Below are 18,895 nucleotides of genomic sequence, written 5' to 3'. Positions count from 1 at the left end.
TGGATGAACGCCGTTCGGTCTATGGTTAACACAGGTTTAGGCATCTTATATGTTTTGTTCTATGAGGTAATCTTCATCTAACCTCACTTTTTTGAATTTTGAAGAATTTAGAATATGTAATAATACAAACAAATCACAAATGCTTCATAATTCGTAAAGGTCATGTTAACTGACTGCCATTATATCATAGATCAAAACAAAGAAGATCTCATAAGCACGGTGGGAAATTTAACTTTTTCTTTCAACAGCCAATGTGGTAGGTAACGTTAGATACAAAAAATCTAGCAGACACTCAGATTTTTACCTATCAAAATAATACTTTGCTCCATAATTACGCAATGAAAATACATAAACAACGGTGAGCATGCTTTCTGATGTTTAAAAGATCATGTATTACTATTAATAGGGTATAATGTTTAATAACATTTTTGTGACCTGCCTCAATGTGTTAAAATAAATAATTTGGATCCAATAATAAAAAGATAAACATCAAGAATCAATAAAGTGCATGTCCTTCCACAAAATGCTGAGTGATACAGCTTATTCATTATTATTATTATCAATGATGTTGCTCTTGCTGCAGGCGATTCCCTGATCCACCTCTACGCAGACGACACCATTCTGTATACTTCCGGCCCTTCCTTGGACACTGTGCTATCTAACCTCCAAACCAGCTTCAATGCCATACAACACTCCTTCCGTGGCCTCCAACTGCTCTTAAATGCTAGTAAAACCAAATGCATGCTTTTCAACCGTTCGCTGCCAGCACTCGCACGCCCGACTAGCATCACCAGCCTGGATGGTTCCGACCTAGAATATGTGGACATCTATAAGTACCTAGGTGTCTGGCTAGACTGCTAACTCTCCTTCCAGACTCATATCAAACATCTCCAATCCAAAATCAAATCAAGAGTGGGCTTTCTATTCCGCAACAAAGCCTCCTTCACTCAAGTCGCAAAACTTACCCTTGTAAAACTGACTATCCTACCGATCCTCGACTTTGGCGACGTCATCTACAAAATAGCTTCCAATACTCTACTCAGCAAACTGGATGCAGTTTATCACAGTGCCATCCGTTTTGTTACTAAAGCACCTTATACCACCCACCACTGCGACCTGTATGCTCTAGTCGGCTGGCCCTCGCTACATGTTCGTCCCCAGACCCACTGGCTCCAGGTCATCTACAAGTCTATGCTAGGTAAAGCTCTGCCTTATCTCAGTTCACTGGTCACGATGGCAACACCCACCCGTAGCACGCGCTCCAGCAGTTGGATCTCACTGATCATCCCTAATGCCAAAACCTCATTTGGCCGCCTTTCCTTCCAGTTCTCTGCTGCCTGTGACTGGAACGAATTGCAAAAATCTTTGAAGTTGGAGACTTTTATCTCCCTCACCAACTTTACACATCTGCTATCTGAGCAGCTAACCGATCGCTGCAGCTGTACATAGTCCATCGGTATATAGCCCACCCAATTTACCTACCTCATCCCCATACTGTTTTTATTTATATACTTTTCTGCTCTTTTGCACACCAGTATCTCTACCTGTACATGTTCCTCTGATCATTTATCACTGCAGTGTTAATCTGCTAAATTGTAATTATTCACTCCTATGGCCTATTTATTGCCTACCTCCTCATATGCCTTTTGCACACAATGTATATAGATTATTATTCCCCCACTATGTTATTGACTTGTTTATTGTTTACTCCATGTGTAACTCTGTGTTGTTGTCTGTTCACACTGCCATGCTTTATCTTGGCCAGGTCGCAGTTGCAAATGAGAACTTGTTCTCAACTAGCCTATCTGGTTAAATAAAGGTGAAATAAAATTAATACAAAAAAAATTATAGTTCAGGGGTCTATGATGATTTTTTTAAAACTCCAGTTCTATGAGTGGCGGGGAGCCCCATAATGCAGCTCTGCTCTTGTTGGTTTACCCTGCTGCTGAGGCAGTGAGTAGCCTGAGAAATGTATTATGCACACACCTGCAGCAAATGGGAGTACATGTGTCCCTATATATGGGGATTGCCTCCCCACAATCAGCCTCCTGAAAATGATCTTCAGCGAGACTGTGGGTTGATAAGGCCTTAAGGCCCATGGGGCTCTGCTCCACATATAGAGCTGGAGTTACAACTTTGATAACTATCGTTCTATATCGTGGAGCTCCGCCTCTTCTCCTATTGGTTTAAGGTGTAGCGAAACGCTCCCTAATGTTTAAGGTGTAGCGAAACGCTCCCGAGCCCAACACTTCCCACGTAATGACAAGGTTGGGCCTAGCAATAGCTGTGACCGAGTCCAATGGCGGACTGGTCGTCAGGAGCACCGTGACATTTCCCGGTGGCCTGAGGGTCGTTTTGGCCTGCGGTGAATAGTCAACTTGACCAGCGATAATATTGCAAGCAGGAATGAGTTGACGGAGAAGCCACGCATCAAGCGCTACACTCTCTCGCTGCAGTGTCCCCACGCCAAAAATGACATCAGGTCTCTGCGACGCATATTAGCAACCGTCTACCTGCTTCTCTACCGATAACATTTTAGACAAGTCGTACGGTGAAATGGACGGTCAGAAAAGGAAAGGTGGAGCAGAGAGGGAGAGAATAAAAAAGAGAAAGGCCCTTGCCACAGACGCAGCTAAATGCTGCAAAATAAACGACATGTTCGCTAGTAAGGGAACAGGTCAGTCAAAACCACTAGCTAAAACACACACACACACACGACACCCAGCATGGCTAGCTAAGTAGCCTAGCTAATAATGGTGACATAACGGCCGGTAGGCTAAACAGTTTGCACGTCTTCGTGGAGTAATTATATCATAGCAATGAGTGCAACATAGCGATCATAATATGACATTTGAAGGCAATATGTTTAAACTAGTAAAAAAATAGTAAACCTAGACTATGGACTTGCCAGCATTCGGTCATGACTCATGCCACATAAGCTAGGGAAAGTGCACATACACCGTACAGAGAAACAGGCTACAGTAATGTTCTTTGCAAAGGTGAAGAAGGCAGCAGCAGCAGCACTAGAGCTTCAGGTGCTCCTGCAGAACTGGAGATGGTGGTCAGTTCAGAGTCAGACTCAGAGCAGGAACCTTCAGGTACAACTTAAATGCACAAACCTAAACATGTAGGCTATGATTTTAGATTAATATGTGCTGTATTTATGAGATTATCAGTAGGACTGTAATCGGGGGCATACCTTGTACATTTGTATGTGCTATGATTGGTGTATTCCTAGTGAGTTTTTGAGGGTGCACCCATAGCCATAGCATACCTTAAACTCAGTTTTCAGATAGGCTACTTGTTGGTCAGTCCCAAATGTTTGTATTTTGTAATGTGGATAACTTTCTTCCCAGATGAACATAATGGCCAAATGTATAACTAGTTTGGTACCCGTTGCATCAACAAATAGGGTTAGCCTACAAAATTAGCGGTTTGGTGGTATGCATGAACAGGTTGGCCTGGGATGGAGTCAAATTCCCAGCCTGAATTATTGTTTCAGTCCGCCCCTGACCGAGTCCCACAGTACAGTAACACAAGGTCTCACAATATACTGTGTCCTCAGTAAATCTGCAACACTCAGTCTAAGGCAAAGCCAATGACTAGTGAACAGACAACTAGAATATGAAACACAGCTAATCTGAACAAGCAGATAGATAGTGCTCCAATATCCTGTCAAGAAAAACAGACCCACCAGAGAAGTGACACAAAGTGTCACCCTACACTGTGTTTTCGGTAACCCACCACACTCAATCTGAGGAACACAAAGACTGGTGGGTAGAGATGCAGGACATGAGCTGAAATTAACTGAACCAAGCAGACGTTAATTAATGCTCTAATATCCCTATAACAACTTGTACTACAGTGTTTGCAACACAAGGTGTCGCCCTACAGCGTGCTTCTAGTAATCCGCCTCCCCAAGTCTTAAGGAAACCGAAGACTAGTGGGCTGAAAAGTAATTACACGAGCCCAACTGAACTGAACAAGCTGACAGTTACCTCTCCAATATTCCTTCAATAACTGACACTCAACAGTGATACAACTCAAGGTGTCATCCTTCACCGTGTCATCAGTAAATCCACCGCACCTAGTCTGAGGAATAATCAACAGACTAGCGGGCAAAGAAAAGGACGACCTGAACCATCAGGCAGTTTGCATTCCAATATTCCCGCACAACTGATATTACAGTGAATCGTCACAAGGTGTCACCCTAGACCGTATTATCAGTAAATCCGCTTCACTGAAAAAACATCAACCTAGAAACTGTACTGCACATGCAGACAGTTAATATATGATGACAGGGAAAAGAGTATATAAAACATGGGCAAATGCTGAACTGAACGCTCAGACAGTAATAACGCTCCAATGTAATTTCAAAGATTGGTATAATAGTAATGTAATACAAGGTTACAAATACTATTTCCCTCATCATTCTGCCCCAACACAGTCTTAAACTGTTGGCATGTAAAAAAAATAATACATGAAATCTACTGCACTGAACGTCAGTCAGTTCAGACAAGTCTCATATGTCACTCTAATAGAGAAAAAGCGGGCCTCTTGGGAACATGCCCATTGACCCAGCATCTTTCTCCTTTAGTTCAAGTCCTCCCATCAGCAACACTGAGTACGGACTGAGCCAGAGAGTTGGAAGACATATCTGAAAGATATAAACTGATAAAAGGGGACTGTGACGACCAGGATGCCGCCGGGCAAATATCCTCTATCCCTGTTCCTCCGAAAAGAGCAGCAGAAGCCACAACTCCATCGGTGGAGTGGGCTCTTCTACCCAGAGGCAATGGACGCTCTGCAGCCTCATAAGCCATCTCAATGCTTTCACAAAGCCAATGAAACTGACGCTGTTTAGAGAGTGGTCTACCGAGTGTCGCAGCACCGTGACACACAAACAGCTGAGGGGATGACCTAATGGCCGCCGTGCGCTCCAAGTGGTAAGCCAAGGCACAGGCGATGGAGCCGTTCCTCTCCTATCAACATGCGGAGGGGTAGAGAAGGTCCACAAATCTACAATCTGTTATCTGTATGAAATCTTAATAAATTTAAGAGGTTAGGACGTAACACAGCCCTGCTCTGATTGCCATTAATGGCAAGGCGGTCGGGCCTCATCAAAAGAGCGCACAAATCCCTGACACGCTTAGCAGTGGTCAGAGTAACAGTGCCATCTTCAAAGAACATTTTGAAGGGGATTTGGTTCAATGGCTCGAACGGAGGCTTATAAAGCGCTTAGAGTACCAAAGTCTTATCCCACTGAGGGAGCGTGGCTCCAGGCATTGGCCGAAGCGTTCCCAATAGGATGCATTTCACTAGTGGGTGACTGAAGACGGTGTCTCTGCCAAAACCCCCATGACAAGCTGAAATCGCCACCGCGAACACCTTAATAGTGACGGGTGAGCACTGCTTATCAAATATACACTGTAGGAATGAGAGGACGCTCTCAACTTGACAGCACACGGGTCAACGTTCTTTGTGACGCACCACTGTGAAAACACGTTCCTGGATGTGGAACTGGCACGTGAGCCCTGTATGGTTCTGATCACTGCATCAGATAACCCACAGCACTCTAACCTGTTCCTCTCAGGAACCAGACCATCAGCCCACTCAGCCTCCTGCCTGAAACAACGTGTCCCATCGATGTGGAATGAGACGAGGTGGCGAAATCAGCATCTGAATCATCTCCGCAAACTATGGAGCCCCTGAGCGATCGGGAGCTAACAACCCGCCTGAACTCACCGGAGCTAGTAGCAGGAGAATGGAGGACAGTGGTGGAAATGTTTACAGGAGAACATATCTTACATTACTCATCTCATATGTAGATACTGTATTCTATACCATCTATTGCATCTTGCCTATGCCGCTCGGTCATCGCTAATATATATATTTATATGTGCATATTCTTATTCCATCCCTTTACTTAGATTTGTGTGTATTAGGTAGTTGTTGTGGAATTGTTAGATTACTTGTTTGATATTACTGCAAGGTCGGAACTAGAAGCGCAAGCATTTCGCAACACTCACATTAACATCTGCTAACCATGTGTATGTCACCAATAAAATTTGATTTGATTTGTCTAGCTGTATACACAGGTAGACAATCCTGTTGACTGGGCCAAGGTGCGCTCTTCACAATTCACATGAACCCCAAATGTGTGAGATGAATCACCATCTGTGTTGTGTGTGCGATCGGCATCTCTGCTGACGGGGCATGCACCAGTAGGTCGTCCAGGTAATCCAAATCCCTTATCCCCTGGCAATGCAATGGTTCTATTGCCACCTCCACGCATTTGGAAAAGATGCGAGGTGCCAGGGCGTACCCAAACAGCATCCTTGTGTATTCGTATGCCACCCATTGAAAGGCAAAACGGATGCACCGGCACATGAATGTATGCGTCCTTCAGGTCTATGCAAAAGTCTTTCGCATGGACACATCCCAGCAGACATTTTGTCGTGAGCATTCCGAGCATTCATTTGGCTACGCTCTTGCAAATGCGTCGATCCAGTATCGGCCTCACCCCCCCCCCCCTCATCTTTTTTTGACACTAGGAAGTAGAGCGAATATAGCCCGCTGTTCCTTAGCTCTCGTGAAACCACTGTGACCGCATCCTTCGCCAAAAGTTCTGTGATCTCTGCAACGAGCGGTGACTTTTTGGTGCGATTTCATTACCGTCTACACCAACCCCGTAAATGGGGAGGGGTCCAGTGAAATTGGATGGTATAACCCTTCTCCAGCGCCCGGTCCAATAATAATGACAAAGCGGGAAAGTGCGAAGCTTTGGTGCATTCAGTAGGAAATGCCTGTAATCCCCTATAGCCCTTGCCGCCGCTGTCTGCCGACAATAAAGCGGCGGTACAGCCCAAGGCGAGCCTCCCATGAAAGGGAGAGGAAACAATAGCGCATTCTGTGAGAAACAGGGGTGATGACAGATTGGTTATACTTGTAAACTTGCTGTCCAAGCCCTCCGTGATTGCAGCACGGGTCTGTACTGCACTGACAGAGGCGCTCGCTTGAGTCAGAGCGCCGTCCCCGAACAGGGATTGCGTCACCTGACCAGAAACGGGCTGTGTATGCAGGCTGTTATGTGAAACCCGAGCCACCTTGCTCATAGGAGACTGTGGTGTGAGGTTTTTATGAAGTGTAGCGCGGGGGTCATTAAAGGTGTCCACCCTGCTACCTTGTCATTAGCCCTACTTAAACCAACCTTGTGTGAGTGCTAAACTATGCACCCGTGTTGGGCAGTCCTACAACCAGAGGGGCGTGTGTGTGTGTGTGTGTGTGTGTGTGTGTGTGTGTGTGAGTGAGAGGTTCTCTTGTGACAAAGTCATCTCTTTATGGAGCAAACAACACATAGGCTCCGCCATCCCAAGGATCGGACCCTTTAAAAAAATAATCGCCTAAAATGACATACCCAAATCTTATTGTCTGTAGCCGAGGACATGAAACTAAGGATATGCATATTCTTGATACTGAGAGTACGTCCTCTTGAGGGATATCCTCCTGAAAAAAAAGGATCCGTGAGGCCTCTCCTGGCATGCTGTGGTCCCAAACCCAAGAAACATAGGTAGAGTGAGTCCACAAACACCGCCATTGAAGAGCAGCGACACTGAGCTCTGATTGAGCTTTTGGGGGTGTTCATTTCCAACCCTGCTCCTAAACTTGTGTTAACTTCAGACTTTATCTTCGCCGTTTATTCCAAAACGTTACTCTTTCCCTATTTATTTCCCCCAAAGGGATGGCTGAATGAACCAGAGGTAATTTAGTTCCCAGTTTTAAGACTACAAACTGGCGAGCTCTATGCCGCGTTCAAAACAACTGGGAACTCGGAAATCTCTAACTTCAGTGTGTTCAAAATAACTGGGAACTCAGAAAAAACGAGCTCCGACAGGGGAAAATCTTTTTGAATGGTCATCCAACTCGGAATTCCATGTTTCAAGCTCTGATCACCAACATCATGATATGACCTTGTTTTTTTAAACAGAAAAATACAAGGTCGAATCATGACGTTAGTGATCTTCAGGTCGGAAAGTCAGAGCTCTAGAAAGAGGCCTGGGTTCCCGAGTTGGATGACCTTTCATTGAAAACATTTTTTTCCAGTCGGAGCAATTTTTTTGTCCTTAGTTCCTAGTTGTCTTGAACGCACTGAAGTCTGAGATTTCCAAGTTCCCATTTGTTTTGAACATGGCACCAGTTGTCTTGAAAGCACCACAAACACGCAAAGTAATGTAATTGCTTGACTATAAGCCGCTACTTTATTCCCACGCTTTGAACCTCGCGGTCTATACAATGACGCGGCTAATTTATGGATTTTTCCCGCTTTCACAAGATTCATGGCCCCAAAAAAATGAGCACCATCACATAATGTGACGTAAAATCGAGCGCGCTCAAACTTCCCATCATTCTGATTACGGTAGTAATTTTGTCACCCTCATCATGGCAAAGACACAGAGAAATGCATATGATGCAGGGGCCATGAATCTTGTGAAAGCGGGAAAAATCCATAAATTAGCCGCGTCATTGTATATTCTTTGAAGGTAGAAAAAAAACATAGTTATACACACGAGCCTACTTAGTGCACAACACAATCAATCAATCAGATTGATACATGAGTGTGTAGGTGTGGGTTATAGGGTGTCTAATTGTTCTACATTTTTTCAATATGGGTGATCTGAAATAGCCTGTTTTGTTTTTGTACAGACCCTTACCTAAACAGCACCCTCACATGAGAAGTAGAAATCAAAGGGAGAGAAACAGAGAATTGAATAACTGCAGTTGACATAGCTAAGTAAATGGAAGAAGACTCGTAATTGCAATGTGAATGACTCATACAATAGACTTTGGTTGTGCACAGTGTGGTCTATGGTGTTGCCAGGGAACAGCACCCTCTTCGAAGAAGTAGGAGGTGAAGATCTCCTGCACACGGATTGCCTCTCTTGCTGTATTGTTGGACCCCATCCTTGAAACATCCTGCAGAGCAGAAGACTTCTCCTCTGGCACACGACGGCGAGCTGCAGATCCCCTCCTGGATCTCGTGTCCATCTTCATGAAGTTATGCAGGACACTGGGTAGCCTTCACACACCTGAATTTATCCAGGAGGCAGTCTCAGATAGCCCTGGTCACCCAACATTGCAGTGCCCTACACAGTAACTGTAGGCAACCGTTTTGAAGGAATCTCCAGTTACAAGGAATCTAGGAATATGGAAGACAATGTAATTATTTGACTTTTACATCACCAGGTCATTGTGGAATACTAAAGTATAATATCCCTGATAACAAATCATGATAACATTGGATATATAGATGCATGGGCACACATATGTGCATATGATAATAACAGGATCCTATCAAGGATAGCATCACAAATGAATACATAAATACCACTTGAAGCTGGATGATAAGTTGATCATTTGAATTTTGAATCAGCTGTGCAGTGCTAATGCAAAAACAAAAATGAGTCCCCAGGACCAGGACTGAGAACCACTGCTCTTCATTGGGACCTCTTCATATGTAGACAGGCTTTCATAGCCCTCTTTATCTGAGGACAGAAAACCTCACAAGAAACAGACTTCATTATAGTCAAATTACACCGCACTGAATATTATGTTAATATTATCTCTGTCCTCACTTTTAGGGACAGGAACTACACAAAAATAACGTTACCTGCCCTATCCAGAATAGCCTACTCTCTCACTTTGACAGTTGGGGCTGCTATCCTTTCACCCTCCTCCATGGCTGTTGGCTAGCTACCTACAAATGCATTTGGAGTTTGTTTTTTATAGTGATAAATACATCAAGATAGCTAGCTAATATGAAGTTATGTAGCTGGTGATATTTAATTCACTTAGCTAGCTTTCTATACAGTATGTGAAGTTGGCTAGATAGCTAACGTAAACTCACTCACTTTTGTACATCACCTTGGTCTGTACAATTGACCTTATTTTAGCGCCCCAAAAATGTAATACTTCCAGATCAACTGTAATGTCAATACCATTGTAATGCACAATTTCACCCATTTCCAACAAAAAGAATGACATGACCTCCAAGCTGCCCGTTTCTGCATGATTCAAGAAAACAATGAGCCCCGTCGGGTCTTTTTAAAAATGGGAGGTGGAGAAGTGAAACTAATGCGTGATAGTGAGAAGGGAGATGTTGTGTGGGAAAATTGATTTTTTTCACTCGATCTGTCCAACTTATCATCTTATCGCCTCAAAAATTTAAGTAAAACACTATAAAGAGTTTATATTATATGAAGGTTTGTGTCGAATTTGAATCAGGTTTTTAGGGCGGTGCTAAAGTGATCTTAGAAGTAAAGAGTGGCTTTGAGAATGATGATCGCATGCAATGATGAAACAAAAAAATTCTAGGTATCCCCCCGTCACTGTCCATTTCTTGTTTTTAAAGGATGAGAGAAGTACTACACCTGGTGGAGAGAGATTGTAAGACAGAAATAGTTGCTTTATGCGTGCTGTACGTTACGACACGTCACGAAGTAACGGAGGGTCCGTTTTTTCAACTTTTCTCCAATACTATAGAGCCATTACCATGTCGATCAATGCTTGAATATAGAAACGTAGTTCACACCCCCGATTTTGAAGTCAACACAGTCCCATTCGTTTTCTTTGTAGCCTCGTGTGAATGTTACGGTTGCGCACATTTGTACCGAATGGGGTGAGTTTACGTTAGCTAGCCAACCAGCTAGCTCATTTGAGCTAGCCTGCACTGTAGCTAATAATACCTCTTTTTTTTACATTTTCGAAAAGTATTTACTTACTTGAATAGGTTCTCCCAGCCATGTGGACAATTGACGCACAATCGATCATGCTGCCAGCAAGCGAGTCACAATGGGCGGCCTAAACGGCACGCGGCAATTTACCGCAATCTAGTGTACATTCACCATTTACAGGTTGGGTTAACAATAGTAGTTTTGTCTTTTCATTGCTTGTGAGTCATAGATTTGCTGCCACCTAGGGGCGACTCCTGAGGTAGCTGGGTATATAGGGTAGGTCAGATCTGGTTGTGAAAAATAAAATGCATGATTTATTTTCCATAAAAAAAATATTATGTCTGCACAGCCATGTTGTTAGTTTGGAATCTGTTTTGGAACATAATCTGCTCACCCCGCCTGCAAAAAAAGTATCCCTCAAAGAAAAAAATGGAATGTGTCCCTTGATTAGATGGTTAAATGGGCTAGGTATGGGCCATCGCCTGCCTCCATCACTTATGGAAATTGTAGTCTCTCTGTAGACATTCACAGGAGACGGCATCACAGGAGGTTGGTGACACCTTAATTGTGGATGACTGGCTCATGGTAATGGCTGGAGCAGCATCAGTGGAATGGTATCAAATACATCTAACACATGGTTTCCAAATGTTTGATGCCATTCCATTTGCTCTGTTCCAGTCATTATTAGGAGCCCCTAAGGAGCCTCCACTGGTCGGCATGTTCACTGGGCAATCTCCACCGTCTCTGTCATTCTACCCCCAAGCAAAAGTGAAACTTTGGGGCTCCTTTCTCAGTCACACATTTAGCCTAGTGTGGTAGTGGTACACATGTCTATGAGATTATTAACAAGGCATCAGTCCTGTATTGGACAAAAATAGTATTCTAAGAAGATGTGGTTTATGAGATATTTTAGTAATAACTCTTAAGACTAAAATAGGAACAATAGTAATAGTTGACTAATCTGAAGGTATGAATTTATTTTGAGAATCAATTGAGAGTTCTTTACCAGAATAACAAGACAAACACAATGTATTTATGCAATCAACATTTAATAACACTAATCTAAATATTTACAAACATAATGAGAATGATCATGAAAAGTTAGGAAATAGAATGAAAGACAAGAATTGAAGAGCTTGAGATCCTGAACATTAAATTATGTTATTCTCAGTCTGTGATCAAAGTCCATTGTGGCTTCTTGATTGTTCAGGCTGCATGTGAAGAACAAAGGAAGAAGATGTCCTTTCTTCTTGAGTTGGGGTTCCTCCTTTGGTCCGGAGTTGGTGTCCTTATGCTTGTTGCTTTTCTCTGTTGACTCCTTGCTTGAGTTGCAGTGGCTGTGCTCTAGTCTTCTTCTTTCCTTGAAGAAGGTTAGCTCAAGTGTGCCGTTCAGGCTACACTAGCTCTTTTAACTCTCGTCTTCTTCTGAGCCTTTTTAGTGCGTGGGCACTTCCGTCCCAATTTCAAGTACAATTCCCTAAAAAGACAATGGGTTGTAATAATGGCTCTAGACGCCTAGTTGTGATACCATGTGACCTGGCAGGACTAGAAAAGTAATGCTCCCCTTTCTCTCATTCTCTTAACTCTGGACCCAAAGGAGGAATAAGCACCTCGAACTCCAGCAAGCTGACGACAGGTAGAGAAAGTATTTTGGGGAGGAAACCTAAAGTTGGTCAATTCAACATAATGTTCAGTATTGTTCCACATACAGTATGACATTCAAACAACACATCCCTACACTAGAGTGTGACAAATGATGAGTATCAGTGTTTTAAAAAATACATTTATTTCAAATAAATTAAACATTTAAAATGATCACATCATACTTTATAGGCTTCAAATAGAAAGGATCTAGCTTGCCCCTTCTTGCAGGTTCTGTCCACTGACGAATTGGTTCCCATTGGAAACGACAGGCTGTGGGTCTAGTTTGGGTTAGTTAAACTTTTTTTTGTTTGTTATGGGTCCTTAATGCACATTTGTTCCTTGTAAGGAGAGCGACCTATGTACCGAATTTATGACGCTGCATCACACGGGCAGAGGGGCGTGAGCTTTCAAAGTTTCCATTTTCAATAGTTTATTATAGCGGCAAGTGTACAATTGGCATGGCATGAGACTGTGTGGTCCATGGCCCTTTACCATCCTACAATGTTGCACCAAAATAGCTTACTGTTTCGCAGGAATTTGAGTTTTCCATCAAATTGCTTGAACCCCTAAAAAAAAAACATATAGCTCCTTCAGAAAGTATTCACATCCCTTGACTTTTTCCAAATTTTGTTGTGTTACAGCCTCAATTTAAAATGCATTATATTGAGGTTATCTGCCACTGATCTAAACACAATACCGTACAATGTCAATGTGGAATTTAGTTTTCAGCTTTAGATTTTATTTAAAAAAAATCTAAATTGAGTCAATATGTAGTCAACCCCTTTGTTATGGCAAACCTAAATACGTTCAGGAGTAAAAATTTACCCCACAGCCAACCGAATGGTGCAGTAGTCTAAGGCACTGCATCACAGTGCTAGCTGTGCCACTAAAGATCCTGATTCGTGTCCAGGCTCTGTCGCAGCCGGTCGCGACCGGAGACCCATGGGGCTGCGCACAATTGGCCCAGTATCGTCCGGGTTAGAGGAGGGTTTGGCCGGCAGGGATGTTCTTGTTCCATCACACAATAGCGACTCCTGTGGCGGGCTGGGCACAATACACGCCTACACTGTCGCCAGGTGTACGGTGTTTCCTCCGACACATTGGTGCGGATGGCTTTTGGATTAAGCGGGCATTGTGTGAAGAAGCAGTGCGGCTTGGCTGGGTTGTGGTTCGGAGGACGCACGGCTCACGACCTTCGCCTCTCCCAAGTCCGTATGAGAGTTGCAGCGATGGGACAAGACTAACTACCAATTAGATACCATGAAATTGTGGAGAAAAAGGGGTAATAAATTAAATTAACCCCACACATACAGATAATTGTAATCGCATGAAGGGTACCTATTGGTAGATGGGTAAAACATTTTTTTAAAGCAGACACTGAATATCGCTTTAAGCATGGCAATGTAAATGTTAATAATTACACTTTGGATGGTGTATCAATACATCCAGGCGTCCTTCCTAATTCAGTTGCTGGAGAGGAAAGAAACCTCTAAGGGATTTCACCATGAGGCCAATAGTGATTTTAACTGTTACAGGCCTCCCGAGTGGTGCATCGCAGTGCTAGAGACATCACTACAGACCCGGGTTCAAACCTGGGCTGTATCACAACTGGCCCGTGATTGGGAGTCCCATAGGACAGCGCACAATTGTCCCAGCGTCGTCCGGGATAGGGGAGGGTTTGGGCTTTACAAGTCGGCCATCATTGTAAATAAGAATTTGTTCTTAACGGACTTGCCTAGTTAAATAAAGGTTAAATAAATAGAGTTTAATGGCTGTGATAGGAGAACTGAGGATGGATCAATAATGTTGTAGTTACTCCACAATACTAACCTAAATGACAGAGTGAAAAGAAGGAAGTCTGTACAGAATACAAATATTCCAAAACATGCATCCTGTTTGCAGGCGCTAAAGTAATATTTCCCAAAAAGTTGGCAAAGAAATGCATTTTTTTGTCCTAAATTCAAAGCATTATGTTTGGGGCAAATCCAACAAAACAGATCACTAAGTACCACTCTTCATATTTTCAAGCATGGTGGGGGCTACATCATGTTATGAATATGCTCGTCATCTGCAAGGACTAGGGATTTTATTTTTTCAATAAAAAGAAACGGAATAGAGCTTTAAGCGCAGGGAAAATCATTGAGGAAAACCTGGTTCATTCTGCTTTCCAACAGACATTGGGAAACAAATTCACATTTCAGCAGGACAATAACCTAAGACACAAGGCCAAATATACACAGGAGTTGCTTACCAAGACGACATTGAATGTTCCTAATTACAGTTTTGACTTAAAACGGCTTGAAAATCTATGGCAACACTTAAAATGGCTATCTAGCAATGATCTACAACCAACTTCACAGAGCTTGAAGTGTTTAAAAAATAATAAATATTGTACATTCCAGATGTACAAAGCTCCTAAGAGACTTAACCCAAAAGACTCACAGCTGTAAATCGCTAACAAAGGTGATTCTAACATGTATTGACTCAGGGGGTTGAACACTTGTCGAATCAAGATATATTAGTGTTTGATTTTTTATTAAGCTTTGAACAATTTAGATTTTTTTCCCCCCGCACTTAAATCAATTTGAATCCCAATGTGTAGGGGTGTGAATACTTTTTGAAGGCACTGTATGCTGTTATACATTGTCTTCAGACAAGCTGTAACTTCAAGTAGTAATGTTTATGGGTTTCAACCAACAAAAAAAGTGATGTTACCTCAGTGACAATTTCATAAAGAAAACTTAAATTATGTGTGTGACTTTACTTGGCAAACAGTACTATGTTATGATGATTATGGGAGTCTGTCTTAAATAGTAGAGGTGGGGCAGGAGTAACAATATTTCCTTGTCTATTACTACTGAACCACATTCCCTTACTATAACATCAAATATATTTTAGGGATACACAATACAAATTCTGAGAGGATGGCAAAATAATTGTCTTACAAAACGCATATACCAATACTGTACAAGATAACTACTTTTATGTACATCTTTACACTACCCTATGTTCTGTGCGTGACAACGCATGTCCTGGAGGACTGTGACATCTTAAGCTCAACTTGAATTAAGGAGCAACAATCTTGCATTACAGGGGGAGAAAGTCATAATAACCATCTGACCATTTTTTTTTATTACCTCAACCATGATAATTCCCTGATATTAATATTAAGAGGACTCAATCTGTATATCATTTACCATTCAACTATTAAAGATATTTATGGCATATCCTCCATCAATAATTCTGACCCAGAGAATGTGTAACGTTAGTACTCAGGCGATTGAGGTATTTCAACTTGCCTAGTAGATACAAATTAAAAAGGGTCTGAGCTGATCATTTAAAACAGTTTTGCCTTGAAGATTTCCCTTTCTAAAAAAAACAAAATACAAAACACAGACATAAGTATGCCTGCATTTGGTTTTTGTACAACTTACAATTATGAACAACATTGTTAAAACATAATGTATAAGCCACTATGAATGTCAACATTACCACCAACTTAAGACCTATGCGAGGGGTTGATATTTGTTCTTCAACTAAGTTTGTTATTTAAGATTACATTTACAACCTAAGCAGGAAAGAAAGGCCTAGTCATGGCTCTACTAGGCCTACATAATGCAAACCACCAAACGTGACCCAATATTTTTTTGGGGAAACAGAAGGATAATCATGTGAATCAGAGAGCAAACAATACAAATACCAATAAAATTAACACAAGAAGAAGCTGTCAAGTGCTGTAAACAATCTGATAAAGTGCAACCAAGAAAATCATATTTTTAAATAAATTGATTTGGAAGAGGCCACACTCACTCTACCTACTGCCCCTTTAGTGTTGAATTGCAACATCTTCAAGTTTATTCCTACTTTCGTTATCCCCCTTAACCCCCTTTAAATCCACCAGAGCAGCAGAGGCTCCTTCTGAAAAGAAATGGCTTTGATAATAAGCAAACAGTCCCTGGATCCATCTATCTGTCCCTGACGTGTGCGTTTCTCATCCAGCGGAAAAGGAGTCCTATCAGAGGTAAGAGATGCAGGATAGGTAACCACCAACCTGGGGTGTACGTGTTCTGCCTGCAAAAACTAAATAAAAGTGGCAAATTTGGGTTCCTCATCTGATGGTGAAAACAGAAGAAGAAATGGTGGGACAGGATGACCAATGCTAAGCATCCTCCAACCAAGCAGTCCTACAATCCTACCCAACCCAATACCATTGACCCAGAAAAGCCAGGGCGATTTCTGGGTCCACGGCAACAGTAGCCTACTTCTAAGTCTCAGGAAGGCGGTAGCAATGCCATTAGCCATCCACTACACCATTCAGTTGTCTATCAGTTGTCTGCTGTGCTTGGCCCTCCATTGGTGGCACTGGCTTTGTCCTTCGACTTCGACTTGAAGGAGAAGCGCTTGATGAGTCGTCGGGAGAAGCTGCCGGACTTCTTACGCACAATGGTGCCAGAGGCAGAAGAGGCAGAGACACTGGCCAGGTTGGAGAGGTCCTCGTGGGATTGGCTGAAGGTTGGGTCCTTCTTTCGGTGTCTTGTACGGAATAGTAGCTTGGTTCCGCTGCGGAGGAAGCCCACTAGAAGAGCGTAATAGAGACAGGAGTTACATCATGGTGTATTATGGTGATTTGGAAAATACAATATTGATATTGCAGTTTACATAAATACCGTAAATTTATATCAAAACATTTACATATTAATTTACATCCATATCTAATTATCCTCGTAAGATGATGCAAACCACAACACAATTTCCTCTTATTGTATTTTCTTGATTCAATAAAATACTGGACATTTCCAGAGAGAAGTACTCGGGACAGCCAGAGTATGAGTAGAATTGGTCTGAAGCAGGCCCAGCCAGGGCTCTGGCAGCCTGGTACCTTTATGGTCTTTGAGGCTTCGTGTCTCCAGGGCCCCAGTGGAGCCCGTTTCTGACTCCACGTCATCGACAGACGGCCGCTCAGACACATCCGAGGGCGTGGTCTCGTCTGCTTCCTGATGTTGCCCCGCCCCATAGTAGTTGGAGGCTCCTCCTCCCTGCAGGGCAGCATCCATGGCTGCAGCGTAGCCACAAGACAGGCCACAGTCATCCTCCGAGATGGGAACCTGAGGTATTAAATCCATTTAAATTTCACCCACAGGAGACAGACACTGAGGCCCAAACTACGGTACATCTATTTGAGCCTAATGAAACTAATGTCCTACATGATTACAAAACCTAAATGTAACAATATGTATATACAGTATGTACACAATATATGTATTCCTAGCTACTCCAGCACCAGACCCATCAGCGCAGTGTGTTGTGAGATTGGCAGAAAACAGCTAGCTGCTCTAGATTCTATTTCTATGGTTTGGACACCACTGTTTGTTTCTAACCTTTGACACGCCAGAGATGATGAGCGTGCTCCGTTTAGTGGGAGTCTTCTTGGACACCTTGCTGGCGTTCTCCGTCAGCTGTCTTATAGCCGTGTCAGCCACCGGGTCCAGCCCATTGGACAGGGGACTATCAGCTAGACACAAACACACAAAACACTAGTCATACACAGTTGTTCCTCAATTAAAAGTTGAAGTTATGCTGCAGCACATTTGCGGTAAACTGCGGCAGGTCGTGGTCGACCGCGTCACATCATCGCAAGGGGGGAGTTAGAATGCTGATTTGCTTTTGGTTTCGCTCCCTCTTTTAAACAAACAGACCAATTAAATAGTGCAGTCAGATTTAACATGTTAAATTCATAAGCACGAATAAGAAAAAATGGAGAATGTTTCTATTGTGACAATAAGATGTGGGCAGTAGACAAAAGAAAAACAAATAATTATAAAATAACAAACTGGCTTTAATTACCACAGTGTGGAAAGGGTAATAGTTCTAGTCTATATAAAGTGAGTTTCTTAAGGACTAGAGTCATTCTTTTCTGATGTGAAGAAGAAACTGAATGAAAGAGTACAGGGAGGAAAAACTGACAGGCAAGTCATCTGTACGGGCCTCATTTATGCACACTGTATTAGGCAATTACACTGAACAAAAATATAAACGCATCATGTAAAGTGTTGGTCACATGTTTTTAATGAGCTCAAATAAAAGTTCCCAGATATGTTATTAACAAATTTGTTTACACCAGTTAGTGAGCATTTCTACCAAGATAATCCATCCACCTGACAGGTGTGGCATATCAAGAAGCTGATCAAACAGGATTACACAGGTGCACCTTGTACTGGGGCAAATAAAGGTCACTCTACAATGTGCAGTTTTGTTACACAACACATTGCCACAGAGGTCTCAAGTTGAGGGAGCGTGCAGTTGACATGCTGACTGCAGGAATGTCCAACACAGCTGTTACCAGAGAATTGAATGTTAATTTCTCTACCATATGCCGCCTCCAACGTCATTTTAGAGAATTTGACAGTATGTTCACTCGGTCCCACAATTGCTGACCACGTGTAACTATACCAGCCCAGGACCTCCACATCCAACTTCTTCACCTGCGGGATCGTCTGAGACCTGCCACTTGGACAGCTGAT

General features: G+C 42.7%; 1 protein-coding gene and 1 long non-coding RNA gene across 2 annotated transcripts in view; both read right to left on the bottom strand.

Moving 5' to 3' along the window:
• Positions 1-8,404: 8,404 nt before the first annotated feature.
• LOC123993296 lies at positions 8,405-10,923 on the bottom strand. Its single transcript, XR_006831425.1, has 3 exons — positions 10,779-10,923; positions 9,386-9,754; positions 8,405-9,196 (listed from the first exon to the last, which is right to left on the bottom strand). It is a non-coding gene; the product is annotated as an uncharacterized LOC123993296 (long non-coding RNA).
• A 3,520-nt stretch (positions 10,924-14,443) lies between these two features.
• Positions 14,444-18,895, bottom strand: part of c2cd2l (c2cd2 like) — a 37,859-nt gene continuing 33,407 nt past the window's right edge. The window contains 3 exon segments of the mRNA XM_046314175.1: positions 14,444-16,950; positions 17,254-17,479; positions 17,753-17,886. Coding sequence (XP_046170131.1) covers positions 16,700-16,950; positions 17,254-17,479; positions 17,753-17,886 — 611 coding nt within the window. The 3' untranslated portion in view covers positions 14,444-16,699.

This window comes from Oncorhynchus gorbuscha, linkage group LG02 (assembly GCF_021184085.1).
Source record: "Oncorhynchus gorbuscha isolate QuinsamMale2020 ecotype Even-year linkage group LG02, OgorEven_v1.0, whole genome shotgun sequence".
Classification (NCBI taxonomy): domain Eukaryota; kingdom Metazoa; phylum Chordata; class Actinopteri; order Salmoniformes; family Salmonidae; genus Oncorhynchus; species Oncorhynchus gorbuscha.
This window is presented reverse-complemented; position numbering and strand designations above follow the sequence as displayed.